At 46.2% G+C, this 15,789-nt stretch overlaps 1 protein-coding gene across 1 annotated transcript; it reads left to right on the top strand.

Annotated features, from left to right (window-relative positions):
• Positions 1-209: 209 nt before the first annotated feature.
• On the top strand, positions 210-13,907 carry LOC119170171 (monocarboxylate transporter 5-like). Its single transcript, XM_037421249.2, has 4 exons — positions 210-524; positions 7,976-8,119; positions 10,843-11,925; positions 13,682-13,907. The coding sequence occupies exons 1-4, from the start codon at positions 347-349 to the stop codon at positions 13,861-13,863; spliced, it is 1,587 nt and encodes a 528-aa protein (XP_037277146.2). The 5' UTR covers positions 210-346; the 3' UTR covers positions 13,864-13,907.
• Positions 13,908-15,789: the final 1,882 nt, after the last annotated feature.

Here is a 15,789-nt window from a genome sequence, read left to right as displayed (position 1 = left end):
TTAATGTTAATTTCACATTAGGCCCTCCTCCCCCCTCCTCCAAACAAAAAAGCTCCATGAATCGACGCTCTTTTTCACTCTGTTTTACTCGTAATTTTTTTTTTCGCATCAACCCGTAGGTCTAACGAAATGATTATAACATTGTTTTAGTTCTTTTAATAGCACGTCACTAATCTTTTATTGTGTTATTTATGCGCAGGTGGTCTTCAGCTCAGCTTACGAGCGAAGGGAGAAGAGGCTTGGGCGAATGGATATAGTCCCTCGATAAGCCCTCTGTCGTATCTTGACATAGCCGAGCCGACGGTTGGCACCTATCACATCGTGAAAATAGCCGGGGCATATAAGCATGGATTCAACTCGCAGCTGGGTGGTTGCTGCGGCATGCAGCTGGATAAACGTGTTCACTTTTGCCCTGGTGCGCTCCTCCGCCGTAGTCTACGTAGCGCTTCTACGCGCCTTTCCGGGGACCAGAGAGAGGGCATCATGGCCGGCCAACCTTGCCGTCGTCTGCTACTTCCTTACAGGTACGTATAGCGGCATTGTTGCGTCCGATTTTTACTTCAACCAACTAACAAAGGGTACGCCGGTTCTTCAGTCTGTTAAAAGAACTAAAATCGATTGTCAAAGAGCAGAAGTTCAGTGATCGTAGTATTTGCGTCTTGATTCCTTTTTTGGGGCACAAGAGATGTCATTGTTTCTCTTCGAAGCACTTGCTGTTTAGCACTTCCGATTTTACGAATGTTCAGAAAGCTTTTTCAAAATTTTATTGGCACAAAATCAAGGGCCCTGTTTCAAATTAGTAATGCATATAATATCTCATCATTCGTTCACATAAGACATAAATCAGTTAAATGTCAGTATAATTATTTACTGTTAAGTGAATAAATTTGCTGAAATATGCTTAACTCTTAAGCAGCCTAGGGAGCCGCGATCGTTGTGGCACCTGGCGTAGCAGACTAGACGACGCGCTTCTTTCTACGCGGCCTTCGAGATTCTTTTTGGCTATGAGTGAGAAACAAACTTAACCTAAGGAACAAACCACGACACAGCAACCCCGAGGTACGAGTGCCACTACCGGACACACAAGTCAAGGAAAACGGTTTACCTACAATTTTTACCAGCAGAGCTGTTCGCTTGAGTTCCAGAGGTGTCCAGCGATCACTGAAAACTTGGTGCATCTGTGGAATCATATCTTGGTCTCGTATATCATATATAGCAAAACGTCGGAAAGTTAAGTAAGGATGAGGAGGGTGGAAAGAAGAAGAGGGTATGAAGGATAGCATAGTCATGTACATCACGTCGGCAAAACTGTGCATTATAACTATGGCTCTGTGTTTTCGGGGTTTATTTTTCTTGTAGCTCAGATGGGGCTCTTCGGAGTTTCAAGAAAAAAAAATATACGTTTATCGGAGTTTATTTTTCGCTATGCTGTCGCCGAACACAGCAAAGCGAAGAAAAGGGGGAAACAAGCGAGGGCCTCTTAAAAAAAAAGGGGGGGGGGGGGTAATCATACGCGTCTAACTTCACTATTATTTAGGTACCATTTGGAAAATCTTTGCGCGGCTACGTGGTTGTTGAAGACTCGTAAACTGCTCCAACACCACAACTGAATTTCGGCATCTGGGTGGTTTATGGGTCCTGTTGCAATGATTGTAAACATACCTTACGAGGTCCGTATACTTGATGGCGTCTGGCGTGACATTACAGACGGAATTACATCAAGATCTGGTCTCGCACTCCCGTGAGCCTTACGTATAAGTTGACGTCTCTCACGTTCGGCTTGCGACAAGCCCTTTGTTTAATCTGCGATGAGTGGGGTCTACGAGATATTGTTGACGTGAGGTAATAAAGATATCGGCCAAACTGGCCGATGTTTCAATGATCGCGTACAACATGTCCTTTCGATAAGGAATTGATTGATTGATATGTGGGGTTTAACGTCCCAAAACCACCACATGATCATGAGAGACGCCGTAGCGAAGGGCTCCGGATATTTCGACTACCCGGGTTTCTTTAGCGTGCACCCAGATCTGAGCACACGGACCTACAACATTTCCGCCTCCATCGGAAATGCAGCCGCCGCAGCCGGGATTCCATCCCGTGACCTGCGGGTCAGCGGCCGAGTACTTTAACCACTAGACCACCGCGGCGGGGCGTGATAAAAAACACAACAGGGTCATACGGGGTTCGATAAGAAGCGCAGTTTGCCGGCTAAATTCGACCGAAATGTGAAGAATTTTTCCTGGAAGTGTTTATCTGTATTTTTTTATCTATTCGAAAGCACGGAAACCTAACTACATAGCATCGCCATGTATAGTAGTCAATTAAGCGCTCGCCATCTAGCGGCCATGCCTGGAAACGGCGCTAACATGGTCAACCTTGAAATGATATAGAAGCGCCCGCATAACAATAGAGTAACATAAAAATTAAGAATGGTTATCTTGGGCAAAAGCGACAGCGCTACGCTGCAGCTTCCCGCCAGCCGTAAGATGGCAACACATCACTCACTGCTTTCAAGGAAACGCGCGTACTAGTTATCTGATACAACACCTTTTCTAGGTCATTATATGTCTACGTGTCTTTGCGACTGCGATTGTGGCTTTCTTATCCGTCTTAATCACCTCACATGCACATGGTCGGGCAGGATCTGGCATCAGTTGTATGCGAGGGAAGTACACATCCATGCGGTCGACGCGACGGCAACGTTGTCAGCTCGTAAGGCTAAATGAGGAAGCACAGACAGGGGGAGACTCGATAAAAGATGTGCAATAACGTGCCCGGCGTGCGTCGGGGTATTCGCTTGGTTCGTTTGCCTCTCAGCTTGGTTGCTGCTTTACGAACGCCATTATCACTTTGTAAAGTGCGTATTGCATTCTTCATCGAAACCTTAAACTAACATTTCTCGCATTGTGCTGTTTGGAGCAGATAGCTTTTGTGTGTTCTTCACTTCACCTATTATTTTCGTGAATTGCTTCACACAAAAAATTAAAAAAAAATTCTTTGGAATGCTGCGCAGCATGTTTGCGGGATAATAATTTATTGGCTCATAGAAGTGAGTCACCGGTCGTGTTTATTAGGTTTTCTTTCTGCCGGTACATGTATTCGAATTAACTGCATTATTGAGATTTTGCGAAAAGTGCAGTTATGCTTAGTATTGTTATCTGTGGCGTTCGCAAATTGCTTAAATCTCTAACGAGCACAATAAGAGAAGAGTGGTGAATCTAGAAAAATGCTCTTTAGGTAAAGCTATAACGCGTAGATTTTGAGCAAACACTCCTGCCTCGTTAACAGCTTGCATGGCACCCAAAACAGCTATGTTTTTGTTGCGGCAACTGCTTGTGACTGTCTTTCGCGAAAGAGCGATGTGCGATTTGTGCGAACTCGGGTAAGAAAAGAAACGTAGCCAACACTTTTCTTTACTCAGTTCATGCTGGAGTCAAGTATAATGCGGCAACTACTGCCATGTTGCGTTGTGCACTGTGTGTGTAGTTGTGTGCATTTATTTATTGCAGTTTTACTGTTCTTCGGGTCTTCTTATAATGCTTCTTATATGTTTATTTCTTGCGTGTAATTATACACTCGTGATATGGCAGCTGCATTTCCGCGTCTTGCAGTGCAATAAACCTATCTCTGCGTGTCCGCATTCACCAAGCATTAGCTAAGTGAGCATACGCTTACCAAAAATGTTACTTCAATATAGAAGTTTGCGCTCATCCAATGATTCTCATGCGTTATTTAAAATGTGTGCATAGACAGACAGTGCATGGCATCGAGTGCTTGCCGTTCTAGTGGTGCAGCTTACCCGAAGCTAATCGATGCATGCAAACCACGTGCTTAAAAAATAAATAAAGTATGGCCTCAGAGACGAGCACGCACATATAAGTAGTCTCGGAGGGTATATATATAATATTCGTAATCGCCAGAAAAATAGCCTTCGAAACATATTTTTCTGCGGTCTCCCATCTCTGAGGCTGCAAAAGCTCTCAATGACCGTTTGGAACGCTGCGAACGCACAGTCGCAGGGACATCTATGCAAGTGTCCTCTCTTAACTTTTGATATATTACTCTTATAGTTTATTTTCGCCATGCCACACGCGCGAGGCCAGAATAGAAGACAGCGATGTCCAAAGACCATTGAAGTGTGCCGAAATGCGTGGCATCGCGGTGGAAAGATGTCAACGTGTTCTTTCAACACTTCCCGAAGGATGCAGACGACGCACGACGAGGAACGGCGCAAATCAGAATATCACGCATAGGAAAGAAGGTGACGGACGCTGCAGTAGTTTGTTCGAATCATTTTGCTCGCGACGACCTTTAGTTCTCCTCGGTGAATACACCATTAATGAGTGGGTGTGCACTATTATCAATATTCGGGCTTCTCTAAGCCCTGAGTGCAGTTTCGTTTATATAACCAAAACCTTTAGAAAATTTGTTGCGTCACATGTGTGACTGTACTTTTTCGCATATGCTTGCTTTCTGTGCATTCGTGTTGCTACCCGTTCTCAAACTAAGCTGTTGTAGCCCTCCAAACATTTTTTTTTATTTCGAATGTGTCTACATGTACGCCCATAAATGCATGTGCGAGGGTCCTGTTCGTGCGTATATTTATTGCCCCATTCCTTCCTCAAGTTTTGTTATCACCCGTTACACTGTAAGTAATTCTCAGCGCAAATCCACACCCGCGGTGTTCAAAAAACTTCAGGACTGTAGATAATTTTGTCAATATTACGCGCACTGTGCGAACATTACAGATTATCTTGGAAACTATACCTGGCCGCTAGTGATAACGCCGGAACATTGGACGGCACACGTATAAATGCCGACTCACTTCACCGCTTATGAGTTGATTGGCGGCGCCGCTATCAGTTTATCACTGTAATCTGACTTAATTTTTGTTCACAGGCCCCAAATTTGGCCAAATGAACAGTTTCATCTTCTACCTACAGTCTGCTCCCTTCGTCGACGTCGTGACTCCGTGGCAATAACATGTCCGTGCATTCGTAGCGTGCGTAATGTGAGTGCATATATCAAGTATGTGAATATCAAGTTCTGCCAACGCGAACAAGTGAGGGATCGGAACTACGCAACCTTGTTTATTAGAAACGTGATAACATGGATCAGTGAACGAAAAGTAAGGAACAACCTTATTACAATCGAAACTACAATTTACCTTGTCTCAAGATACTCTGTCCCAGGCATAGCTGTGTTCTGTATCAAGTGAACCACGTGCGTATTTAGCTTTTGACGAGACGAGGGAACTCAATGAGATACATGCAATCGGCAGCATTAGTCACAGCGTAATTACCCGGAAAACGGTTAAGGCCTTGGCTGTATCAGCGTAACAACGCAGCGGGAAAGTCACTAGCACATTTTGGAGATACAAAGAAAGCCGCCGCGGTAGCATGCCTATAGGCTACCCCCAGCATGAGGGAACCAGCGCTGGAGTTTCCACGAGCACCCTGGCGGTGAGAGCGCGCACTTCTCAGCTGCTCCCGCAGACGAGAGTGGCGGCTGGAGGAAGCGGTACGTGAGCGCATCGTCGTAACAAAACCAAAGGGCGCTGGCGGTACTGCTGCATATTCTAGTGCAACCATATATTGATTTCAGAAGTACTGCCAGCCTCACACATGAGGCCTTAGGCAGGGGTGGGTGATACAAAAAAGGAAACATATGAAGATACAACAAGAAAGGAAACACGTCACGTAGAGCCACATCATCAAGAACTAGTGCATCAAAGTAAAACGCCAGTACTTACACAATTGTAGTGGTTTACGCGTACACGTACAAAACAAAAACTATGATGACAAACATCTGTACACACAGAACTAAGAAACAAACATCATATAACAGTTCAAAATCGGCAACATTTCAAAAATACAACGCATTGATATGAAAAAAGTTATAGAAAGTGGAACATAAATGGAAGCCTGTTCAGGAGCCTGTTCAGGGAATAAAAAGAGGGAGGACGTAGAAAGAGGAGGCGGCGTTGCATCCAAGCGGTCAGCTGCGAGCAAAATTCTGCTCTCACTCTCCTGTCTAGTGCTGTCGGGCTCGTTTCTAAACCGAACGTTACGCGTCTGCTATATTTATTCGATAGTGAAGACAGCCACCAGTGTAAACCAGGGCCAAACAGTCGAGTTTGAACGACGTTTTGCCTTAAATAAAACGGGCGTATTATGGAATATACGGCCTATGTAAACTTTTTTTTTTTCATCTGGCCCGCTGAGCGTTGAGTCGTGCACTTCAGGACTAAGAAAGTTTTTATGCGTCCATCCATCTGACCACCACCACCAAACTCCGATGCCACCGCGTGAAGTGAATGATAGATGGGCAGGTAGTCTTTTTTTTTCGTAAACAGTCGCGTGTAAAGAAAAGCTGCCTTGTCCACAAGACTAGTGTGGGGCCACATTCACCTACGCCTCTGAGCTGTTATAAAAGATACTCTTGCGGTGAGCACTCGATGTGGAGATATGCCTGTGTTTAACTTAATTTGTGCAAATGACAAGGTTCTTGTTACGAACAAAGCAGTGGACTACTCGATGCTTAGCTTTCTGGAGTCAGCCGATGCAGTAAGCGTTTTTCTCACTGACTGCCGTGCCTAAATAACATCGGAATTTATGTCTTGCTAGAGAAATATCAATTGTCTTCGATTTTCACTCGTTATTTAGTTCGCCTAACAACACAGTTCAGTTTTTCCGCTTGCCTGTGTCGGCCTAAAATCAAGGTGTCTGTTCAACATCGATAATTGCTATAGGCTTTCACGTGCCAAACAAAATATCATTTTGAGGTACGCTGTTCTGCTCCGTGCCTTCAAGAAAAGTAGCGCGATACCACACGTGCTATGCTGCCATGGTGGTTTGCTTGATCAACGTTCCCGTGCATACATATACCATGGACAGGGCGTACAAACGATACCAAAAAAAAAAAAATGACGCAGCTACCAGTTACTTTGCTTTTGTATTTGTTTTGTTTTACTGCAGATGTTGGCAGCGTGGTATCGTCGCAGCTCGGACTTATGAATGGGGGCGTGTCAACCAGTACTAGAATTAACCCAAAACCTGCAACATGCAACCAGAAAACGAGGACGAGGGAGCTGCCATCACGGCACAGCGCTGTCCTTTCGATAATATATGCATAAACGCAGTCCGCTTTGCAGGGCTTCCCTGCGTTTTTTAGTGTTTTTTATGTGAGAGAAGCCTTCGGACAAAGTTGCTTTTCCAAACCACAGTGCAGTATTACTGGCACAATGGCTTTACGATCTCTTCGTTCCACAATGAAGCACGGCAGTGGCGCACGTGCGTGCTATCAGAGTGGTGCACTGCGCCCAGTCGTCTGTGCACGAGTAGCTGGTTTGTGGCGCGACTCTCTGCCAGGTGCTCTTTTTCGACGTGCCACCTATCCAGCGCTGGTCCCCCATACTCGCGAGGTCACTGGATTTGATTCCGGGCCCGGTGGCCGTAGTTCGGTGGGGTAGACACAGAGAAAGAAACTCTATAGCGTGCTCCCTCAAATAAACTTTATGAACGAAACACGTTTCACACAGCTTGCCGGCGGTGCGAGCGGAAACTCGTCGCATGAAGGTGACATAGCTAATTGAGCGAAGAAACATGACATATGAATGAAGTGATCGATATTTTTTTTGTGTTTCAGTTCAAATCGGCTACTGCACGTAATGCACAACGAACAAACGACTGGTTCAGAAAACAAAGAGCTCCCGAGTTTCATTCTTTGGGGAAAAAAATGCCACTCTGTTAATCATATTCTCTGGCACACCGAAATATTTGATTTTCGCGGCTTTTATTGATTAACGGTCATTATACGACCACACTACAACGTCATCTAGATGATTAATTATGTCTGTAATTCAAATGACAGCCTCCTGTCAAATATCGACTTATTTGACTGTAATTGCAGTGTAACTCTCGAGAAAGCTTTCTTGCTGTTCCGCATCATGCCCACGAAATTTATGCTGCAGGTCCCATTGCTGGAGTGCTGGCAAGGTACGTACCGATTTGGAAGCTGTCCATGGTCGGTTGCTTAGGGTCTTCGCTCGCCATATCCGCCTGCTTCTTCGCGCCCTCTATGGCATTCCTAGACGTCTTCTTGGGCTTCATTCACGGTATGTGTCATTTTCTTCGGGTATAGTAATTAGGGGTAAGCGAGGAGTGAATTTTAAAAACGAATCAAATATGAATCGAATGATGGTGACATCGGATCGAATACGAATCCAGTGTCTTTCGAAAAGTAAGGCAAACGTTTTCAATACAGTCCTAAATGATTATGTGACTATTAGAAACAGTTAAAATATTCTACTTTTTATTTGAAAGAAATATTCACAATATTTAAAAATGAAACATCACGATTACTTTTAACCAACATATGATGTAATTACATAAACTGGGGCAAGCTCGTATACAGTGCATGCATCAAGCGCGCCCTCCCCTTTGGTGCCTCGTTCCCCAGCTAGCTTGAGTGCTGGCCCCGCGCGGCTCGAGTACAGGGAACCGGCCATTAATCGGTGACATATAGCCACCGTGGCTTCTCCACCAGGCCTTTTTGTCTGGCACAAAACATGCGTTGGTCTTACCTGTACGCAGAATCGTGTCTGAACATGCCCGAGCAATGATTTGCACTCGCGTCACGCTAAAGCGCACGCCACTGAGCTTGGCCTAGCCTCATCAGACGCCCGGGACAAGTTGAAAACACCCTCTCCCATTAGCTAGCTCTGCCCGACAGTCACTCGTTGTGGTACTAGGGGTAGATGCTCACAGGCCGGCACGAGAGGTACACACGCACTGCTCTATAGCAGGCGGATTATGCGTGATAGCCAGGGGCGTAGCTAGAAATTTTTTTTCGGGGAGGTGGGGGTCAACCGCACTTAATATGTGTGAGCGTATATATAGGCAAGAGAGAGAAATAAACATTTATTTCTTGGTTTGCCTCAAAACACGAGCACTTCCCGTCTCGACCAACTAGGCATGCACAACGGCATCGATGAAGTGATCGAGGCCCAGACCACGGCCCAAGTGATCCGCCTCTCCTCCTCCAAGGCAGGCCGCCGACTTCTAAGCGAGGCCGGCATGTCCCCACACCCCTGCCTTGAACGCGCAGTAACCCTCCCCAGAGTTGTCCGAGCTACTTACATGGTAACCCCATTTCCGCGAAATGTCCACCCACAACACAACGAAGGCAGACGGCTGGCCCGCGCTCGCGCGATCCTAAACCGTACCGCCGCGAATCGCAACTCTACCGCATTCGTCGACGCAGCGCAATACGGTAACTCCTCCTCTTTCGCACTCGCGGTAGTAGATGGCGACGGAGCCCTACGCTCAGCCGCCTCGGTTAGGCTATCAACAAGCGCCATAGCCGAACAAGTTGCTATAGCTTTAGCGATGACCGACCCCTCACTCACTAATGTCTTCACAGACTCTCGCGCCGCCATTCGGGCTTACGAAACCGGCAACATCGCTCCAGAAGCAGCCCGCATTTTACAAACACGGAAATATACGGGCTCGCACTACCTCTCTTGGTTCCCTGCCCACATGGGCAAAGACGTTCACCCACAACAACCCAACCTCAACGAAATGGCTCATGATCGAGCACGAGAACTGACCCGCCGTGACGATCAATCAGCCACCGAAGAGCTGGGCCCAGACGTGCAGTTTAATGACCCACTACTCACCTTCCATGAAATTACCTCCCACTACCGACACAACAGAAGCCGATACCCTTTACCCCATTCAAAACTAGAACGCGCGCAAGAAGTAGCCTTTAGAATGTTACAAACGAGATCGTACCCATCACGGGGCCGACTCAGCCATTATAACTCAGACATAAATTCACAGTGCCCAGATTGCACAGAAGTGTACTGTTCACTCGCGCACATGCTCTGGCAATGTCCCGCGTTACCTCAGGGACCTCTCACCAGTGAGTCCGACTGGGAGGAGGCACTCAGGAGCCCCAATCTCCGAAACCAACTTAAGGCAGTCCAGAGGGCCCAAGAACTGGCGGAACGCCACCACGTTCCCGCCCCGACTCGGGCGTCGCCTACGGTAGCGGCTGCTAGGATGTCCCACGTGGGCACCCTGGTGGCTTAAACTCCTCAGGACCATATATTAAAGTTCTTGACTGACTTTCGAAACAGTGTTCGGAGCGATGCCCGGTGTCACCTTATGAGGAGGGAGAATTCCCTAGTCCTGGAACCCTCTGGCTTCGCCTGCCCTCTTGGCCCTGGCGACGTGTTGCCGCTGGTCTTCCAGGTCCTCGAGGACGAGCTTTGCCCACCACGTTTCGGTTAGGTGGTTATCGGTCGTTCTGGGTGATTGGTTCTGCTCCGGTTGCATGTCGTGGTTAGCATGGCACTGGCATTCCAGGAGCAAGTGTGCCAGGATGTCCGGTACGCTGCAGAGCGGGCTCATGTAGCCATGTGTCATTGGGTATAGAGGCGGTGCATTAATATTCCATGTGTGCACATGTTGCTTTGCAGGGAAATTGAAAATTATCGGTGAGACAAAGTTCCACCGGTAGTACGAATGCATTTCTGTTTAATAGTTACGCATACATTGGACATTAGGTTACAATACAGCCAACTAGCCCTATACACAGTTTATGTGTTCCAGCCGCCCATTTCTTCATGCATACATCCTTGAAGAAGGTATAATTTTTAAAATCTGATTCGTATCTTTTTCCCCCTCAGCGCTAGTTAAGGAATTCCCCTTGGGGTGAAAATTGAACCACAATATACCTCCGCATATCTATACAGAGTGCCTTGTAATGCTGTCGTTTTATCCCTGTAGAACTGGACAATATTGTAATTATTTTAATGCTTTTATTCTAATACAGGCACCAGCATCGGCTTACTGAGTCTCTTCAGCATCGTGGTAAACCAGCACTTTTTCAAGTACCGCGCAGTGGCCTCCGGGATCGCCAACGCAGGCTTCACAGTTGGAGGATTACTCTTCCCTCCTGCCATGAAGGCGCTGGAGGAAAAATACGGAATCCACGGCACGTTCTTAATATTTGGAGCAATAATCCTCAATTCGATGGCCGGTGCTTTGCTGCAACGCACTCCGCCACCAGCTCAACAGGACGAAGATAAAAAAGGCGCCTCAAACCGTGATTCAGACGGAAGAAACGTGATCACCAAACGACAAGATGAATCCCTTAGATCCGATAAAAGATCTGATTGCTCTCAAATACTGGATGACACAAGTGCTTGTGGATGCAACAGGACTCGCGATCAGTGTTGCCAGATGACACGTCTTTTCCCAAGCGAAGTACGCGACATCAGTTGCGATATGAAGGAAGAAGCAATGAACGCTAGTAGCGCAGATGATTTCAGCTGCGGGAAAAGGGACGTTTACATTTCCCAAGAGAAATGCGCTTTATCTGATTTAATCGCGAAAAATGAAGTTCAGTTTAGGCCACTGAGCGGTAGACTTACGAGACCCAAGGGAGAACATTTCCTTTCTTTTCTGTTGCTACCAGAGTACTATCTCATAACGTTTTCTTTCACTATCATTCACTTTAACATGACGACGTACAACACTGTCGTAGTCGACTTCGGAGTGGACAGGGGAATATCTGCGTGGAGCGGGGTATACCTGATATCTCTCTACGCAGTGAGTGACCTGATAGCGCGGCTCGGCTCTGGTTGGATCACGGACAAAAAGTACCTGCGAAAGAGCACCATGATGGGCTCTCACCTAGCGCTCTGGGGAGCATCGCTTTGCCTGGTGCCGTTGTGCAGCTCGTACCCTAGCCTCGTTGCTATGTCAGTCTTGTTCGGCTGGTGCAACGGCTCAACAATAATACTTGTTGTGGTGATATTCATGGAGCTGGTAGGCCTCGACAAGGTCGGCGTCTGTTTCGGATGTGCCAATGCAGTCGCCGGACTTGCGGGACTCGCCAGGCCTTTACTTATTGGTAAGCGAAAGCAGTCTCTAAGGCGACTTGAATATTGCGTTTGGAGCGTAAATGACCAGACGATGTTTCATATTTCGGAAGGATAACGGGTAACGCGATAGTATAAGGTCGTACACGAATGTGCAACACTCAGAGCCTACGCTTTGTCAACATGTCATTGCTGCCTGCGATTCTTTGCTATGCCGCTGTGTCGTGTCATGGTGAATACTCAATCGTGGTCAGTCTGGAAACAATACGAGAACTTAATTATAAATTTGCCTTGCACGAATGTTCAACGAGAGGGGTGATAAAAAATGAAGTGAAGGGGGGTAGGGGAGCTGTGAAGGCTTGCATATCAAAACGAAAAGACGAGCTAGTTGGTACTGATTCAATGTGGCGTAAAAGTATCGCAAAAAAGCATGAAGACAGGAAAGTGAACTCTGCAAGAGCTTACTCAAAATTGAAACCTTTATTGCTTGAACAGGAAATATATATGTAAACTTGACGCTCGACAAGCTCCCACGCATGCACATCGGGGGCAAGGCGAAAGGCAAATACCATGCAAAACATAAAACACCTCTTCCACCCTCTCCCCCAAGAGCGTATACTCCATTTCTTTGAGTAGTATCACTTCCTTTTCCGACATGACCAAAGAAGGATTACTGACGCACATAGCTTTGGCCATATCGGAATAGGAGGCGATACTACTCAAGAAAAGGGGGAGGCTTTGAGGAGGGGTGATTGGAAAAGGTGTGTTCATGTTCTAGTATTTGCCTTATACCTTGTCCACGATGCTCATGCGTGGGAATTTCGTCGAGCGTCAAATTTACATATATATTTTCTTTTCAAGCAATAAAGCTTTCCGTTGTTGATTGATATGTGGGGTTTAACGTCCCCAAACCACCATACGCCGTAGTGGAGGGCTCCGGAAATTTTGACCACCTGGGGTTCTTTAACGTGCACCCGAATCTGAGGACATGGGCCTACAGCATTTTCGCCTCGATCGAAAATGCAGCCACCGCAGCCGGGATGCGATCCCGCGACCTGCAGGTCGGCATCCGAGTAGATTAGCCACTACAGACCACCGCAGTGGGGCAAAGCTTTCAGTTGTGAGTAAGTGCATGTGATGTTCACTTTCTTGTCTTCGTCTTTTTCTGCGCTACTTTTACGCCACTTGTATACCAACTACACAACTGGCTTGTATATTAGTCAGGCCTGGTTTACGTCTGCTGACGCCACGTAGGTGTGAGCTAATTGATAGGCAACAAGTTGCCGAGGAAATCGTATTAAGCTCTTAAACTGAAACTGAAACTGAAATGTGCAATGTGAATTTGAATGAGTGAACCTGAATGCGTATATAGGGTCATTACACCCAGGTTTCTTTTTGCAATAGCACAAGTCTTCACTACAAGGTACAGAAGCCACTGGACTGATATTGTAAGGTGGCTATGTCGATGTTATAACAGTGAATATCCCAAATTGGTGCTAATTTAGCGAACAGCCATCATCTAGCTAACCAGCATCAGCGAACGCTAACGACTGCTATAGTAATGTTCAAGTAAACACGGTAGTCATGGTCACGTGCCTTAGCGAGACGGCCAGTTCTACTGCACTAACTTCAAGATCAGCTGGTATTTTCAACAAGAAATCACCATATCCTGGTACTGTAAAGATATCAAACATTCGCACGCTTATTATATATCTCTCTCTGTTTGTACTTTTGTATTTCCCTCGTGACTTGCGAATGTGATGATCCGCTTTCGTTGTCTGTTTGCAGGATTCTTCAGAGACACTCGCGGAGACTACGCTGGCTTATTCAGCGTCATCGGTGGAACGACGATGTTTGTATCTTTGCTGTGGCTGTTCTATCGCGTGAGAGAAGGGTGCATATTGTTGAGAAAAGGCACCAACTCGTCGAAGACCTGCTCGAAACTAAAAGACTGCGCCTCTACATCGTGAGAAGAGGCACCGGTAGAAAAATATTAAATATTTAAAAATACTAAGTATTGTTTGCCTCGGTGACAATCAATGTCGACAAATGCACGGCATTGAACGGTGAACGAAGTTAAACTTCTGGGCTGTGTCTGAGTGTCAGTTTTTAGAACAATCAAGCCCAAAGCCACCGAATGAACTTCACGATTACGTTTTTTTCTCACCTGTTTGGGCAACCTTAACACTCAAATCTGAGTTACTCCAGCCATTGAACTTCCCGATAAACGGTAGTTGAAGATTCAACCGGTATCACTAAATCAGGATGGTGACCATGCAAAACAACACAAAACGTATGCAGTACAATACCCTTTGTAATAAAGCACAATCTGCTTAGACTCAGCCATACTATTTAGTGTCATCTCATGCACTAACTGGACTTACCAGATGCGATTCTATTCACGAGTTATTTCGAAGCAAATGAATACATGTGTATAAGGTAAGGTGGGCTAAAACGAAACGCGGGGCAAAACACGACATTTTGACTTTGCCAGCCTCTGTAATTAATACAAAAACTACTTTTTATGTTTCTCTTTTCCAGCGTAACGGTTGGGTCCATGTCTACCTTTTGTTGCGTAAAAGTTGATGATTGCGCACAGCGTTCGCACGAGAAAAATTACGCGGCTTGTGTCAGTGTGTTCGTGACTCGTCAAAAAGGGGCGAAATTCTACTCGGCCAAATTTTGGATCCATGCATGAAGCAACATAAATATTAATTTTGTTACTTTAGACTAGAAGCTACATAACACCAAAAGTTTGGTTAGTTTGGATCCCAAGGACAAAGCGGAATTTGTTTTTTAATTGTGGCATGTGAGAGGGGCAAAACGCGACAAAAAGGCATATGTCCAACGGCCTTAGAGAGTATCTTATTGGTACTTCCAAGGCAAGCTGAGCAACTACTCTGGTCTTTTTCTCGTAGCTTCAGGGCTCACAGAGCTATGTACAATTCGTTGGGCTTGCGTTGCCATGGGACAAAGATGGCGTCAGAGCGGACGAAAGAAATAAACCACCTCGGATTCGCTGAGTTTTGATTCTCACGTGCACCTATTTGTCAGCTGTACGCTTAGACTCACCGGTGAAGGAATAACCGGGGAACCGCGGAACTGAACCACGAGATTGACGAAGGTATATATAATGCACGAACCACTGCAACGCAGCCACGCCTAGGTGGTCTGGTGGCCAAGGTACTCGGCTGCTGACCCGCAGGTCGCGGGATCGAATCCCGGCAGCGACGGCCACATTTTCGATGAAGGCGAAAATGCTGTTGGCCCGTATGCTCAGATTTGGGTGCACGTAGAATAACCCCAGGTGGTCTTAATTTCCGGAGCTCTCCACTACGGCGTCTCTCACAATCATATGGTTGTTTTGGGACATCAAACCCCACATTTCAATCAACCGCTGCAACGCACTGCGAAGGTATTGCATTTACTTTTCGTACGATATATGAATATAGTAGTCGCCACTGAAATCCCGTATAAGTGTTTTATCCAGATGGCGAACCTTTCATGGAGTGAATTCTGGCGTTTCTGTTATTAGTCACCACCACAGCGTATCTAAGCACAGCGTGCCGAAAAGCCTCCCAACGAAAAAGTACTCTAAGAAAGCACGCAGTAACCACAGAGCAAAATAGAACAATTGTCAGGACTTTATCGGGACTTATCTGACCTGCTTCGCAGTCACTACTATCTTTCCCGGGCAATGTCCTCATTAACTGCTTCGCTAAGACCTGTAATTTGCATACGCTATCTCTTGCAGGCATAAAATACCATGCACCATAATAAAAAAAAAGTGCAGCATCAACTCGCATTCTCTTAAGTACCATGAAAAGGGCATTGCTAAAGAGGACAATCATTACGACTCCACAATATATATGAGCCGCAGATCCCAAGGGAGGCAC

This window comes from Rhipicephalus microplus, chromosome 2 (assembly GCF_043290135.1).
Source record: "Rhipicephalus microplus isolate Deutch F79 chromosome 2, USDA_Rmic, whole genome shotgun sequence".
Classification (NCBI taxonomy): Eukaryota; Metazoa; Arthropoda; class Arachnida; order Ixodida; family Ixodidae; genus Rhipicephalus; species Rhipicephalus microplus.
Note: the sequence above shows the minus strand (reverse complement) of the source record. Positions and strands in the feature narration are given on the sequence as shown.

Excerpts from the sequence above, each read along its gene's own strand:
- LOC119170171 (XM_037421249.2), top strand. The coding sequence starts at position 347 with ATGGATTCAACTCGCAGCTGGGTGGTTGCTGCGGCATGCAGCTGGATA. Across the intron at positions 525-7,975 it reads CGTCTGCTACTTCCTTACAG|GTCCCATTGCTGGAGTGCTG; the intron begins GTACGTATAGCG and ends TTTATGCTGCAG. Across the intron at positions 11,926-13,681 it reads CGCCAGGCCTTTACTTATTG|GATTCTTCAGAGACACTCGC; the intron begins GTAAGCGAAAGC and ends GTCTGTTTGCAG.